Raw genomic sequence first — 16,525 nt, forward strand, 5'->3', positions numbered from 1 at the left:
GATGCCTAGCCTACACTGAGTAGGTATATAATTCCTAGTGAAAACTGGAAATAATGTTAAATTCTATTTAAAACGTAACGGATTGTTATAGCTAATCGAAACTACCACAAAATAATAATGAATTATTATTTTGTGGTAGTTTAAATGAACATTACTTATGTAATTGGTACGATTCAATTCTATGCTGGAAACTTTTATAAATAAATGAAGGGTTTAAAATGACCGATCGATCATATTAAAAATAATTTAAATATCTGTTAACTTAAATAAATAAAGTAATTAAAATATTAAGATATTTTGTGTGGATTTTGTTTTAAAGTTATTTATTACAAATCTTATCAATACTGATAATTTTTAACCAATTTTTTTTTTTAAGTGACAAAAAATACTGATTAAACACTAGTTGCATGATAAAATTTGTATTTAACGAAAATTACTCGCTTAATTATCTTTGATTTCATTTAATTGAGCTATTTAATGAATGCCGAGGAGTTGAAGTTTCTATCAGTACTATCATCAGAAAAAAAGAATATGGACAAAAACGATCATGATTAACTGTCATCTTTAAAAAATCATGCGATGCTTTTTTTTTTAAATGTTTTGATCAAAGAGCCAAAGCTGAAAATAATAGGACCTACTACATATTTATACCACTTTGCAAATTAAACAGCATGTGTGCTTTTTCAACCGATTTGATTTCCTTGTAACCATCTGTATTTCTGAATTTCGACGAATAGCTTACTAGTCTATGCTCTTCCTGTTGATCGGTGCGACGGGTGTGCGGGGCTTTTTTCATCTATCTGTCGAGTTCAAGTTCTTGCAAAACGTGAAAATTTTAAAGTCGTGTATTTTGTTTAAACGACAACTGCTACAGAATTATCTGTAAATAATTATTTCCATGTACTGTTCTTTACAAATAAGTATTTACCGTATCTAAAGCTAAGACGACTTTCACCGGATAGGTACATCGATAATTTGGGAAAGCAGGGGTGATTGTAAATTAAAAAAAAAATTGCCATGTATCCGTGGTCAGTTACTAATAAAATATCACTGTGAGGTACAATCAGGGACATTGTGGTTCGTTTAAGTGACAAAGCAAACGCGTCGACTCTCATTCGAGACTATTATCCCATTCGTGATTACGTTGGGTCGGGAACTGGCCACTCGGCTTAGTCGTCGCGGGGACTCCAAAGCGGTAAATACGGAGGCGCAGATCCTGCTTCGCATCATTTACCGTCAGGATTGCGGTGAGTACGCTCCTCCCGTAGTTTACACATATTAGACAAAATCGCGAATATAGTTTTGGCTGTCGGCATCTGACATTGATCAGCCGCCCGAATGTCTTAAAATAGCTATAAAATGTCAAGTCTGCCCTGGCAGCGAGGTGATCAGCTGATCCGCGCTGTTTTAATTATGTTAGGTAACTGATTGTCTCGAAGATATGCTTATCTGAGGCAGTATAATCGTTTGATTATTTTATTCGGCTGATAATGTTATCTCGGTGATAAAGTATTACATATATATTGGCAGTCTTGACACGGTTCCTGTGAATTGAACCTTGTCCTTGTTTTCAGATTTAAAAATGGTGCAGCAAGATTTGACTTAGGAACTGTGACCAGTGCTGCACATGTGACAGTAATGGCTTGGGGTGGCTCACGTGTGTGAGCTCTGATCGTGCAACAGACCTCTGGAAGTCAAGTGCGGTGTTGTGTAGTGTCTAGTCAGAGTGAATTTGTGTTTGTGAAGATAGAGTCGGAATGCCCTCCGTGATGTTGTCGGCAGTGCTTGAAGAGGAGCCTGATCTCTATGAGGCATTCCCACCACATGTTGACCCAAGCGGAATTACAATACTCACTGACAGTCCACCAGGTAATACTAAAGTGTTAATTCCAAATTATTTCTAAATCACATTTAAAATGTAAACATGTACTGTCATTTGTGAATTATCTTATCCTATTATAAGTACTTAAACGTTGGGTTGTTATTATTGAATTTTAAAGTTTTGGTCATAAAAATAATAGGAACTTATAATTCATAAATGATACAGTGGGTATTTCATAAAATCTGGATTGATTTGTCTAAAATACTATTAAACAAGAACATTAAATGAAAAATACCAATTATTTTTAAAAATACATTTGTTTCAAATCGGAAGTTAAGGTAAAACAAATAAAAAATTGGAACAAATGAATAAACAAAATAAATTATCTCGAAATTTTAAGATAAAGAAAAACTAACACAAGATATTATCTTTGCATTGAGTTTATAATCGTAAACATACTATGCAATGTTGTTTTGAGATAACAAGAAGCAATTTAGTATTTAAAATTAGCTTGACTGATTTTATTAAAAAACAAAATGAGTCTTTTCAAATTCAGATCAGATTTTATTTAAAAAATATACATAATGTAAATAGAAAAACTGTTAAATAAAGAGTTTTTTTGATACACTCATCATCATGATAAATTTTTTAAACATGTTGATTTTAGAAATTGCATTTCTAATATCTTAGTGAACAAATAGGGAAATTTAATTTTGCTTAAACTGAAGTAAGCTTTAGTATTATAATATCTAGGTCATAGGTGATTAGAATTTTCATGTGAATAATAATAAATAATTATAATATTCTAGAAACGACTAGAAGTTTCTACTGGCTTACTGTAGGTCAAACTAAGGTCGAAAAATAATACCTAATCTTCTGTTGGGGTTTTATGTTTAAATGAAATAGGGAATTAAACCTATATAAATAAGTTGATTCACATATTTTGCAATGAAATTCATTGTCTACAATAATAAAAATGAATTTTCATTCAAAATTTCTTATAGACAGTTGAAATTATATCACGCCATATTTTCTTATTTATTGAAATCATCTTGTCGATTTGTTTAGTTGCACAAGCAATATTTTTCGAAATTTAAATCAGATATCGTAAATTTATACTAATCATGTTTTTATTCATGAAAAAGTGGTTCGTTTTGTCGTATTACTCTTGTCAGAGCGGTCGTGGTCGTCATTCGGTATTATAAAAATGGTGGTAATTACGAAAACAAGTTTAATCAATATAACTTTTTAGATAATGTATACTGAGCACAATGACATGTCCATCTTCAAACGAGGCTTGTGGAGAGTACTTAACGGTAGGCAGCGGTATGACTCTTATAATTGGATTTGATTTGAAAAATATTGTAAACTGTTTATCCAAACGTGCCGATTTTTACAAGCGACAGTTCTTGATATCATTTGATATGTTTCGATTCTGGTTTTTGCCAGATGTCTTTTATTCACCAACAGATATTACTATAGTAGGATACAAAAACACTTGAATAATTGCTGTGCTTCACGTCTAGGTCCGCGTGGACTTGAGTAGTCGCATAGAAACGTGTCGACGTCGCGCAAAACACGTCATCTCGGATCTTCCCGATCCACTAAAGGTGCTTTTGGGTACCCCAAGCACGGGTCATCGTTCTCGTCGAACCCTTCGCTTGAGACGAAGGCGTCGGCGAGCAAATTAACCCACAGACGCAGCCCACTGAGTTTCTCGCCGGATCTTCTCAGTGGGTCGCGTTTCCGATCCTGTGGTAGATTCTGCGAAGCACGGCTCGTTCGTGTTAGCAATATCGTCAAGTTTGAGCCCCGTGAGCTTACCTCAACACAATGACAGTTTTTGTACTCCCGGACAACGCAAAATTTTCATTTACTAATATTAAATACAATATTAAATGGGCCAATAATGCTGTACCGATTTTCTATAAATTCGGTATGGAAATAGTTTGAACCCTGGGAAAGAATATAGGCTACGCTTTATCCCATCGCTGAGATCGGATCTTCGCCCACGCTATTTAAAGAATAGAACTCGCTCATTGTGATTCTAAGTTTCCACAAAAAATATTGTAGATAATTTTAGTATGATCATATTAACGAATTGATCACGAAAACTACACGGATATTTGCTTTATGGCGTACCATTTAACAAGACCATGAATTTTTTTCATGTTTTTTAACCTTAAAAGAAGAAATTATCATTGACCATGTGCTCATACCCGATCCTGTGGACCGAATTGTAAACAGTCGACGTCGCCCTAAACACGTCATTACGGATCCTCCCGATCCAATAACGGTGCTTTTAGGTACCTCAAGTACCGGTCACCGTCCTCGTCGAATCCGTCGCTTGCGACGAAGGGCGCGACGAGTAAATTAACCCATAGACACAGCCCACTGAGTTTCTCGCCGGATCTTCTCAGTGGGTCGCGTTTCCGATCCGGTGGTAGATTCTGCGAAGCACTGCTCTTGCTAGGGCCAGTGTTAGCAACACTCCGGTTTGAGCCCCGTGAGCTCACCTACACGTCAAGGAAAAGCTGAAATAGCCTCTCAAGGCTATCAGCATAGGTACACAGGCACAGTTGAATGCGATCTACAATACATTAGCGTTCTTGCGTGGTATAGTCTCGAATGCGTGACATAAAAATCTAGAACTAGTAAACAATTTATCATCAGAGCGCCGTTTTGCAGGTTAGTTTCAAACTAATAAAACCTAAACTTTCAACTTAGTTACAAATTTCAAATTCAATATCACGCCCTCTTCTATAAACGCCATTGCGTTGCGACTTTGCGTTTAACCGGGAACATTTCATGGGTCCGACACATGGTTATTTGGCCACAAACTAAGATTCCTGTACTATGGGAACCAGAGATCGATATAATACTCGTAATTCTCGTCTCTATATATACAAATATTATTAGAAAAAAAAAAAAAAAAAACAGGCAAAGAGCAAACGGACCTATTCAGCACATAAATGTTTCCCCGATATGGGAACGCAGCCAAGGGCATTAACTATTGCATCGCTGAGTCAGCTTTTATAATTCCATGTGTATGTCTCTGAGCGAACGAAACTGAACCCATCTTACATTTTCTGTACGAAATTTTCCGGACGCCCATCACACTCCGATCGGTAATCCCTTTGGGACAAAAATATTCATGATCTACATTACATACTAAATATACTTTTTACTGGTGGTAGGACGACTTGTGAGTCCGCGCGGGTAGGTACCACCAACCCGCCTTTTTCTGCCGTGAACAAGTAATGCGGTTCGGTTTGAAGGGTGGGGCAGCCGTTGTAACAACTATACTTGAGACCTTAGAACTTATATCTCAAGGTAGTTATATCTCAAGGTAGGTGGCGCATTTACGTTGTAAATATCTATGGGCTCCAGTGACCACTTAACACCAGGTGGGCTGTGAGCTCGTCCACCCATCTAAAAAATAAAAATAAAACCTTTTTTACGTTAATATTTCCATTTTCTATCTTGCTTGCGGCTTAAATTTTAGTGTGAACACTCTTCATCGTAAGATGGGCGCCATATTCTTGCAGCAAACATAGTAACAAAGTTCTTTCCTTATTAATAGTGTAGCACGGCAAAAATACAAAACTCATTAAAACGGTCGTAAATGATATCGCCACAATAAAAAAATATTTACGACACGCAATAAAGAGAAATGTAGCTTAGCGCTACCGTCCCAAGCCTTTCGATCCACATACAAATAGTACATATATTTGAACTGGTGTTTTATTTTATTTCATATAAGGATGGACGAGCTCACAGTTCACCTGGTGTTGTGTGGTTACTGGAGCCCATAGACATCTACAACGTAAATGTCGTCACCCACCTTAAGATAGAGTTCTAAAGGTCTCAGTATAGTTACAACGGCTGCCCCACCCTTCAAACCGAAACGCATTACTGCTTCACAGCAGAAATAGGCGGAGCGGTGGTGGTACCTACCCGTGCGGACTCACAAGAGGTCCTACCACCAGTAATTACGCAAATTATAATTTTGCGGGTTTCATTTATATTACACGATGTTATTCCTTCACCGTGGAAGTCAATCGTGAACATTTGTCAAGTACGTATTTCATTAGAAAAATTGGTACCCGCCTGCGGGATTCGAACACCGGTGCAATCGCTAGATACGAATGCACCGGACGTCTTATCCTTTAGGCCACGACGACTTTGTTTTCTTCTACTTTATCGTCGGTAGAATTATGTGCTGCCTAATTTCGAACCCTCGAAGGCGTTGTGGCAAAAAATAAGATGCCCGGTGTATTTTTATCGAGCGACGCTACTATGCTAGGGCTAAAAACTCACACCCAGGCGCCATTTTTGTTTTAAAGGTAATAATCTCACAGACGTTCATGAACCACTTCTACAATGAACGATCCAATTCGATCGCTCTAATGATTGTTAAACAATACAATTCAAACTCGGACCTCATGTCTCAAGGTGAATGACAGCATTTAAATCCATTGGCTCCAATAACTACTGAACATTCGAATCAATAACATTAATATCTTCAGAGCTAAAACTGGCATCGCGTTAGAAATACATATGACGATGGAATCGGCTCGTGAGAATCCACAACACTGCTTACCACTAGTAATCAATTATATACGCATTATAATTTACCAATAATTACATTCACGAGAAATTCTGTAATTACATACAAGAGATACCTCGTGTACTACGGAAATGTTTATACACCAATATTGTTATCTTTCTCAGGAACGTTAAGTGTTTATCTAATTGTGATAAGATAACGCGTACTTATTTGATTGTAACTCGTAGCGTTCGGATCTTTCAAAGAGCAAAATAATTTTTAATTTGATAGGATTTCATTTCATTCTCCATAAAATTTACGACTTTGTGTATTTTCCTGAAGCTGTTAGTAAATTATAGTAACGCGATACTTTGAAGATTTCTCTTTTTACATAGAAAAAATAGGTATTTATTAAGGGCCTATTTCGGCCGTGAAGCAGTAATGCGTTTCGGTTTGAAGGGTGGGGCAGCCATTGTAACTGTACTGAGACCTTAGAACCCATCTCTCAGGGTGGGTGGTGGCATTTACGTTGTAGATGTCTATGGGCTCCAGTAACCACTCAAAACCAGGTGGGCTGTGAGCTCGTCCACCCATCTAAGCAATAAAATAAAATAAAAACAACAACAATTTTAGTATAAAACCTTACAAAAAAGATCTATAAGACTCGTTCCTACACTGAAAACCCTTTCCGGTATTTCTAGTACTCTCGAATAACAAAATACGTCTTTAGATGTCCCTAAAACAAGATTTTATTCTACCCGCCTGGCAGCGATTAAGGCTTGTTTTCAAAGTATAATCGGAAGAATTTAATAATCTATATTTGATATTACAGTATAGTAAGCAGGAATTCTATTCCAGTGTTCTATCAAATATGAAATAATGAATTGAATCCTGTCGACGATACTGATGTTGTAGACTTGTGGTGACTGCAATCATCTAAATTGTCTTTACCTGTTCGTGATAAAAAAAACTCGTATGGGTCCATCAGACATCAATATGTATATGATCCAATCTTTGTCGACTATGATGTCAAGACATTGAGCTTATTATTTTTTACTTAGATTTGTTCATACTATAGATAGTAACAGAATTTATGTATATTACTAGCTAACCCGGCAGACTTCGTAGTGCCTCAATCGATAAATAAAAGACACATCAAGGGGAAAAACAAAATTGTTTGTTTTTCATATAATTTCGGGGTTTTTTATATTTTTTCACCTTTTAAACCTTCCCTGGACTTCCACGAATAATTCAATACCAAAACTAGCCAAATCGGTCCAGCCGTTCTCGGGTTTTAGCGAGACTAACGAACAGCAATTCCTTTTTATATATAGAGATAGTATAAAAATGGAATGTTTAGCATCATAAATTGAAAACGCGGCCTTAAAAAACTTTGAGTGGATGCATCAACAGCACACACGATCTTGTATCGTTTCACCGGTTTAAGTGTAAAAGCACTTGTTTGCGTAATCATGATACTTGTTTTGAATTGCGCTGTCAAAACACTTGCCCGCCGTCACACTACAGGTGCTGGCTGACATTTTGCGGTTTTTGATCTTTGCAGCGCGCACTCTATAAGCCGACAGATATGTATTGGTTTGTGATTTAAATAACGTGCCGGGATATTTAAATTGTAAGATTGATTTTAGGAATACGTTAACGAATTGCAACCGAGTAAATAATAATAAAATCGGCATGTACAAATTTTTAAGACGAACTAAAAACTTAGATAATCTTTTTTCGCTTTTCGTCGCATGTTTGTTCGATTCTGAGTTAAATTTCCTAAATTTTCCTGATTATTTCGTCATGTCCATTTCTCTGTCTGTCTGTAGGTCATTTTAAGATGAGGTTATAAAAATTGGTATAAAATTTAATAAAATGTGAGAGGATAACTGTATTCTATAAACAGCTGTTAAATAGGAGCTTATTTAGAAAAGAAAAAATAACTTTATAATTTTGACTACAGGTCTGATCTTTGAAACAATTGCAAGTGATTCTGATTCCTAAAGTGATTCTGCAGATAGTTTATTTTAAATTCAGAATTCAAAATTCCTTTTTGTATTAACAATAGCAACTAGGTCAGAGTGTGTTATCGGCGGAGGAGACAAACGATATTCGTTTAGACTAAAGAGGCTTATCGGATTGAATCAGCGCGTAGGAATGATAAACTTGAACCGTTTTTGTTTACGAAATGGCCTGCATAAAACTTGAAGATTTTCGTGTTTCCCAACATCTTAATTTCACCGAAAGATTTTTAGTACGTTTTTTCCCTACCTATTCGCTGGTTGCCTCGATGGGCTATTACTTCTCCGAGTTGATAGGCGAGCTCATGGAGCTCAGACTGAGAGAATTTGCTAACACTGGTGGTAGGACCTCTTGTGAGTCCGCGCGGGTAGGTACCACCACCCTGCCTATTTCTGCAGTGAAGCAATGATGCCTTTCCTTTTGAAGGGTGGGGCAGCCGTTGTAACTATACTGAGATCTTAGAACTTATATCTCAAGATGGGTGGCGCATTTACGTTATAGATGTCTATGGGCTCCACTAATCACTTTACATCAGGTGGGCTGTGAGCTCGTCCAACATTATAAGCAATAAAAAATAAAATAAAAAAAACACTAGCCCTAGCAAGAGCAGTGCTTCGCTCACCGAGAAGATCAGGCGAGAAACCTAATGAATTGGTTTCAATACACTAGTCCACTGCTGCTTTTTAATTGAATTAGCTTTTACGAGCTATTTAAGGGCTATTAATTTATCGATCCGATCACTAAATAATCAAGTCTGATATTTTGGTTTTTTTTTTTATTGTATAAACGGGTGAACGATCTCATATGGGTGCTAAGTGGCAAAAAGGCAGTGGTGGTAGTTACTAGTGCTAGGCTCATAGTAATACGTACCACCACCAGTAATTGATGAATTCTGCTAGCTTGTTTTCTGTTACGCGATGCTATTTATATACTCCAGTTTTTTATGTAATACAATTCAATTAATGACAAAATGTTACACTATTTTGATACAGGGCAAGCTTAAAAACGGATATAAAAAAAGAAACATTTAGGTAAAGTTTTTTTTTTAAATGTCTATTCCTTGAAAAAAATTTTAATACATTCTGTTTAAATGTACCCTACATAATATGTATAAAATCAGTGATATCTATACTAATATATAAATCTACAGTGGTTTTTACGGATGTTCCGTTATAACTACTGAACCGTGCATCCGATTGACTTGAAACTTGGTATCCATGTAGAAAATACATGTACTTAATGGATAGGCTAATATTTATATGAGTTTTGGGCTCCCTACACCAGTTAATGGGCGTTAATGATGAGAATCTTTGTGAGGGTGAGAAATAATAATGTTAATTTTAAATGCCCAGCGAAGCGAACGGGTACAGCTAGTTTCTTTATAATAAAACAATTTTTAGAAGTCTTAATCAAAGATGTTTCAAATCAAAGAAACATATTTTCAAAAACATTAAACATATTTTAGGTGATGTGCTATCGTTTTGTAGTCACCTATTAAGGAGTGTGTAGAAATTAAAGTCCATTGGCAGCTAATGATTTATTGCGCATAGTGAGAATGATCGGCATTACCGACAGTTCACTACACACTGTCGTAATATCAAATGTGTAGTACAATGTATATAAAACCCCTAAAATAATCAAAAATCTCAAAAAAACAGTGCACACCTTTCGAACTTAATCTGTTTTGGAATATAAATATAATAACGATTATAAAACCGTTGCAACTTTAATACAACTACATAATTACTTCCCGTAGAACTGAAATATGTACATTAAGACCTATAATTTAAACGGTAAACTCAATTTTATAATCAAATTATTTTGAGTTGAACACGCGACTCCTAATGAATAGTTATACTATTGTAGTAGGTACGTGATTGGCGGATTTTTGTGTTCAAACCATGGTGCGATGGTTCTTCTCCAACCAGGCGCATATTTACACACGGAGAGGGGAGACAAAGAAGCCACCTGGCGAAAGGTGTAGAACCCCGTTCTTAATATGGCGTTATCGCAAACGATACGCAAAATAACGATTGAGTAATAATAATAATATCGTGTTTTTTCATGTGCATACATTTTTGGTGTATGTAATATGTATGTAAGTGCTGTGTTGACGGTGTGATTTTTTCTAAACTCAAAGAATTTCTGTGTAGTTTGTTTGTTTTGTTTATTAGTTTATTTGTTATTCATTTTATTTTATTTATTATCTATACTAATATTATAAAGAGGAAAGATTTGTTTGTTTGTTTGTTTCGAATAGGCTCCGAAACTACTGGACTGATTTGAAAAATTCTTTTTCCATTAGAAGCCGACATTGTCCCTGATGAACATAGGCTACTTTTTTTAAATTTTTTTATTTTTATTTTTTGGTTTCATGTGTGTTTTAATGTTTCCGAAGCGAAGCGAGGGCGGGTCGCTAGTTAACAATAAAATTGGTGGATTCGCCGTTAACGTAATGTATTATTATCTACCGTAGTAGATACAGTATCATGTCATCGTATATTTGGAATCAATAGGAACAAAAACTGGAGATAGGATTTTTAAGTAATCTAGCAATAGGAGAGCCTGGGGTTCAGTTTGAATTTTTCTAAAATGAACTGGGAATCCCTGTTATAGAGACTAAAAGTAAACATTCAGTAAGATTGGCATTGGCGCCTTTACCCATAGTAAAATTGCCTGTTCTATTTCTCCACCGATAACCGGACACAACGTTTAAAAGTTTATATTGAGACCAATGGAGATGATTTTCTATAAGCTTCATATTTTTATATTAAATTTAAGTAAGTATAAACTAATGCAGACAGCATTACTAAATGTTCATGTCATGTTATAGAAAGAAGAAAAAAGATGTTTTCCTTGTAACAATATTGATGGAATGACTAAGCGTATTGTCGGACCGTAATCTCGTTCTACACGTCTAATGCATTAGAAAATTAAATAAAAATATAAAAATGAATACTACATTGTGTCTGTTCGTATTTTACTGCGACAGAGAGATTAGTTGGCGAAATCCCATGTGCTGGTCCGATAAAATTAAGACGACATTGGATTCCAGCATCGATGTCGCTATCCATAGAAAAGGAAATAATGGAGGAACATAGTCCGAACTAAAATGCTCCCCAAAGGTCACGGCCCTCAGCACTAAGGATGCAAGGAGTGGGGCAGTTAATGGCACTTCGAAGGAGGCCGGCTCACGCGAGTACTATGTGTATATAGAATTGATGACGTTAAATCACACACACGTGCCTTTTTCTTATTGCTTAGATGGGTGGACGAGCTCACAGCCCGCCTGGTGTTAAGTGGTTAATGGAGCCCCTAGACATCTGCAACGTAAATGCGCCACCCACCTTGAGATATAAGTTCTAACATCTCAGTATAGGTAGTTACAACGGCTGCCCCGCCCTTCAAATCGAAATGCATTACTGCTTCACGGCAGAAACAGGCAGGGTGGTGGTACCTACCCGCGCGGACTCACAAGAGGTCTTACCACCAGTAAAAAGTGCCTCCAATTTATTAGTACTTAATGAATTACAACTTTTAAGTTGTTATGAAAGTGTCGCGGATAGATCATTTGACACTGAGCTAGATATTAACAATAAAATTTTACAGTACTTTTAATTATCTTAATTATATTATAGCGGAGTTAAATTTGAATTTGTTGGAATATGAAGAACATAATGTAGACTGGCTTCGTCATTGGCCTATTAAATACGAAGGATAACAAAGGAATATACTTTGCCGGGACTCTGATCCTCCGGCAGAATTTTAAATACACGTCTATGGCGCGCTCAATAAAAATATCCGTAATGGTCGCTCTGGGTGGGTCACTGAGACCCCATTCGGTTAGTTACCACTATCATGCTTGTTTCTACCGCCGACAGTGGTTATTGAATAAAATATGAAACTCCGGCGTCATGTTTCAAGATGGCTGATCTATGGACTTCGGGGACCACTTCACAGTAGGTGGGAAGTAAACTTGTACAATGCATAAACGGCGTTAAAAAATTGGTAAACAGTGTTTGCAAAATTTTTTTAAAGTACCCACATTGCTCCCTCAAACTATATATTTTTTGCCATGAACATCTTATTCAGGGAGAAAATCTTCATTGGTGTCGTAAATTAAAATCGTAATAACAGATTCATTGCCTGCTCGTTTGTCAGTGTATCTAATGTAATAAAAACGGGGCAATAGAGAAATCAATTTGTCATTAAAAATAATAGTAGGTACATATATCTTTTTAAATCTTGTTAGTTATCAATGACAAATCGTGAGACGCGGAGATCGCGTGATTTACGACTTTGCAATAATTTAATTTTACGATCGTTGAGAAATGACTTAAAAATGACAGTAAAGTGTGAAATAATTTAACTGTATTAACATGTACATGTAACTCTTATAATAGTGATGACAGTACTTTTGTATAATTTCTTAGCGATAGTTCGCAGTGTGTCGAATTGGAAGCGAACCATCGAAATTTTTTTTTAGTTTGTTAATTGAACACAAGAAACCACCGCCTTGAATTAATCGTTCTATCGGAGCCGCCTGCCGAAACATGAAGTAGAAATTTTAGTAAAATTCGAAAATCGATCTTACAACCTTTATCGTAATATTCAATAGCGGCAGAAATGGGTAGCATGGTGGCCTAAAACCCGGAAAGGCTACGCGTAAAATATTTGGAACTATATTGTGTGATACAAAGGAATATTTTAAATTCACACTGAAGCTAACTGCCACAGCGCTTGTATAAAAATCGGATTTGATTCTTTACTAGCTGCCATCCGCAGCTTCGGTCGCGTGATCAAGGAACATTGTCAGTGTAGTTTCCCGTGGGAATGAGAGAGAGAGAGAGAGAACATACTTACTGCACACCAAAACATTAGAAAACAGTCAACAAACAGATACGTTTGTATAATAGGCGGTCTTATCGCTAAAAGCGATTTCTTCCAGACAACCATTTAATTACCCGAAGCTCTGGACAGATAAAGATATAGTAGGTATAATGTTGCGGTTTTAATAGAAGTTTTTCGGGATAAAGGTAGCCTATGTCACTCTCCTGGCCTATTCTCCTTTGTTGTATCACTCTTGTCAGAGCGGTCGTGGTCATTATTCAGTATCATTGTTGTGGGGCGATGTTGTGCGTCTCAAGAGCAATCATCACTTCTCCGGGTTTGTGGTGAGCCTGATACACTCATGCAACTGCCCACTATCGACTTGACTTGGTCGGTCCATCGCATGGGCAACCCTTCACGCTGTCTGGTGCCTTCTACTTTGCCCTGAACGACAAGGCGCTCTATGGAGTTATTTCTTCACCGGGAGATATGTCCAAAAATGATAGTGTATCCCCTAATGCTACCACTTTAAAATCTATCAAACCGTTGCTTCGTTTCGACGTGAAAGAAATATAAACAAATATACGAACTAAAAACATGTATGTCTAAGGGAGCTGTCTAAAGGAGATAAGTCTTATTCTTTAATTTTTGTGATTCCTTAAAATGTGATTTGTTTCTGATTGTATATGATTATCGTAGACCCATGGTATTTATATCTTACGGCTTTAATGTACTCTCGAACGACGTGGATTTCGGATTACGAAAACAGCCTGATTCATGCCGATCTTCTTGTTTGTTGGTAGCGTCTGGTAAACAGTATTATCTGATGACAATTTATTGCTCGTGATGTATTAGTTGTTTCGAAGGGTCCCTGGCCTAAATAATAAAATACGCTTGGCTTGCTCCTTTGGAATGATGCTTATGGATCCTCCCGATCCACTAACTGTGCTTTTAGGTACAACAAGTACCGATCACCGTCCTAGCTGAATCCATCGCTTGCGACGAAGGGCTCGACGAGTAAATTGACCCATAGACACAGCCCACTGAGTTTCTCGCCGGATCTTCCCAGTGGGTCGCGTTTCCGATCCGGTGGTAGATTCTGCGAAACACTGCTCTGGCTAAGCCTAGTGTTAGGAACGCCCCCAGGTTAGAGTCCCGAGTGCTCACCTATTCGTTCGGTTATGCTGGCATAGCCTCTCAAGCTACCAAATGAGGTTTTTTTTTTTATGTGCCTATCTGCGATCAGTCCTGGACTATGAGCAGATGCGTTGCGTGTGCCATCGCGTCGAAGAGGCTCCTCATCAGGAGACTCCTCATTGATCACCGTGTGTCACCAACTCCCTGTATATCATGACGTTTCAGGCGTTTGATATAACTGACTTTTGTCAACGCATTAGCTAGGGTATTTGGGTGGTTTTCCAGCCGAGTTTTGTACTTAGTCCCTGTCTACCTTATCTCTTCCTTAACAGTTCTAACGTTAGTTCTATAATCTAACCAGACTAGGTAGGAAAAAAAAATATGCGACTATGCGAAAATTATAATGGATTTTTATAAATAAATAGTAACTTAAGCCAAGATCACGAAACGACCTTTGAATTATAAATTTTCGTAATTATCGGCGTTAGCGTGTATCGTAAGCCCGTTCAGGTATGGTGGTACCTCTATCTTTTCTATTTCTGGCGCGAGTCATTCACGCGGTTCGATTATAATTTTAGACTAAGACCGATTAGAGACTTAGACCAAACGTTTCATGATCACCGGCGTTCACTTTGTGGTTTGTGTATACGGTATTCAGTTACTTCACGAGATCGTTAGGGCTACTGTCCCAATATATAGGTACATATGTGTAACTTAAATAAACAACTCGCATCCGATCTACCTCTGAAACGATTGACTCGATAAAGCTTTCTTCAACCTACCTTATCGCTGATAGTCTTCTAAGCGCTTATTCCAGCTACTCACGAGTTAGATAAAAGTTTAACGATGATTGTAGCAAAATTATAACGTCTAATTGTCTTTATAAATAGTTCCTCTTTTACGAAGCAACTTTGTACAAAAGATACGGTTACAGGCCTGAGAATGTTGAAATTTGACATGACTTAGACGGAAGAAATAATATGTTGTGAAACCGCGGGACACAGCTAGTCGGGAAATATTATTGAAACAAAAAGTATAGGAAATACGTTTTAAGATAGCTGCAATCGGATTATGGATAATACTTGGATCTTATGAGTAATTCAAGTGTGACTCTACATTCTGCTATACAGGAAATTAATTACAATTTCAATGAGTCATTACTTTGCCATGACAAGTTACAGCTAATAGAAAATTGTTTATCAGTACCGAAAATTGTTTTCAGTTTTATATAAATACCATTTTATCGAAAAGACATTATCCATGCCGAAAACAAAAGATAATAACAAGAAACTTGTAAAAATTTGTGGCGGACATCGTTGTACACAAGACGTCGGGTGCTATCTTGCGTTGCTAAACACGACTGAGTATTTCGGAACTACGAAAATTTATTTGTGAGACTGGATCACTCGCGCCTCTAAAGAACTTTATGTACTACTAGCTGTACCCGTTCGCTTCGCTGGGCATTTAAAATTAACATTATTATTTCTCACCCCCACAAAGATTCTCATCATTAAAGCCCCCGCAACTGGTATAGGGAGTCCAACACTCATATAATTATTAGCCTATCCATTAAGTACATGTATTTTCTACATGGATACCAAGTTTTTTTTTTGTTGACCTTGTAGGCTGACGAGCATACGGCCCACCTGAGGGTGAGTGGTTACCGTCGCCCATGGACTTCAGCAATGCCAAGGACAAAGCCAAGCCGCTGCCTACCGCTAAAGTTTCAAGTCAATCCGATGCAGGGTTCAGTAGGTAGTTGTAACGGAACATCCGTAAAAACCACTGTACATTTATATATTAGTATAGATACCACTGAGATGGCCGGTCCATAGAACGCCTCGTTGTACAGGGAAGCGTTGATGGTACAAGACCGCGCGGGAGGCCACCAATGCGGTGGACCAAACAAATTAAAACTGCAGTGGGAGGTCCCCTAAATGAGTGCAGTAGAATGGCCTCGAGCAGGGAGAGATGGCGCGACATCGTGAGACGCATCAAGTCTGCCCCTTCCAACACTACATGACGATCACGACCACTCTGTCAAGAGTGACACGACTGAGAAGAAGAAGAAGATAGATACCACTGATTAGAAAATTATTTGAAACGAAAATAGCTATCTCTTTCCCTCCGTGAAATAGAAAACAAAACAATAAACATGAGTG

At 37.2% G+C, this 16,525-nt stretch overlaps 1 protein-coding gene across 12 annotated transcripts in view; it reads left to right on the forward strand.

Annotated features, from left to right (window-relative positions):
- The first annotated feature begins 748 nt into the window (after positions 1-748).
- Positions 749-16,525, forward strand: part of sky (GTPase-activating protein skywalker) — a 91,165-nt gene continuing 75,388 nt past the window's right edge. For 9 of the 12 annotated variants that reach the window (XM_089740442.1, XM_089740443.1, XM_089740451.1 and 6 more), the window contains exons 1-2: positions 751-1,247; positions 1,575-1,869. In XM_089740442.1, the coding sequence (XP_089596568.1) occupies positions 1,758-1,869 (112 nt within the window). In that variant the 5' untranslated portion in view covers positions 751-1,247; positions 1,575-1,757. Of the gene's footprint in view, positions 1,248-1,574; positions 1,870-16,525 lie in introns of all 12 variants that reach the window. The other 3 variants (XM_089740449.1, XM_089740450.1, XM_028186290.2) reach the window with 2 other exon arrangements.

Source organism: Bombyx mandarina, chromosome 04, assembly GCF_030267445.1.
Source record: "Bombyx mandarina strain Sakado chromosome 04, ASM3026744v2".
Lineage (NCBI taxonomy): Eukaryota > Metazoa > Arthropoda > Insecta > Lepidoptera > Bombycidae > Bombyx > Bombyx mandarina.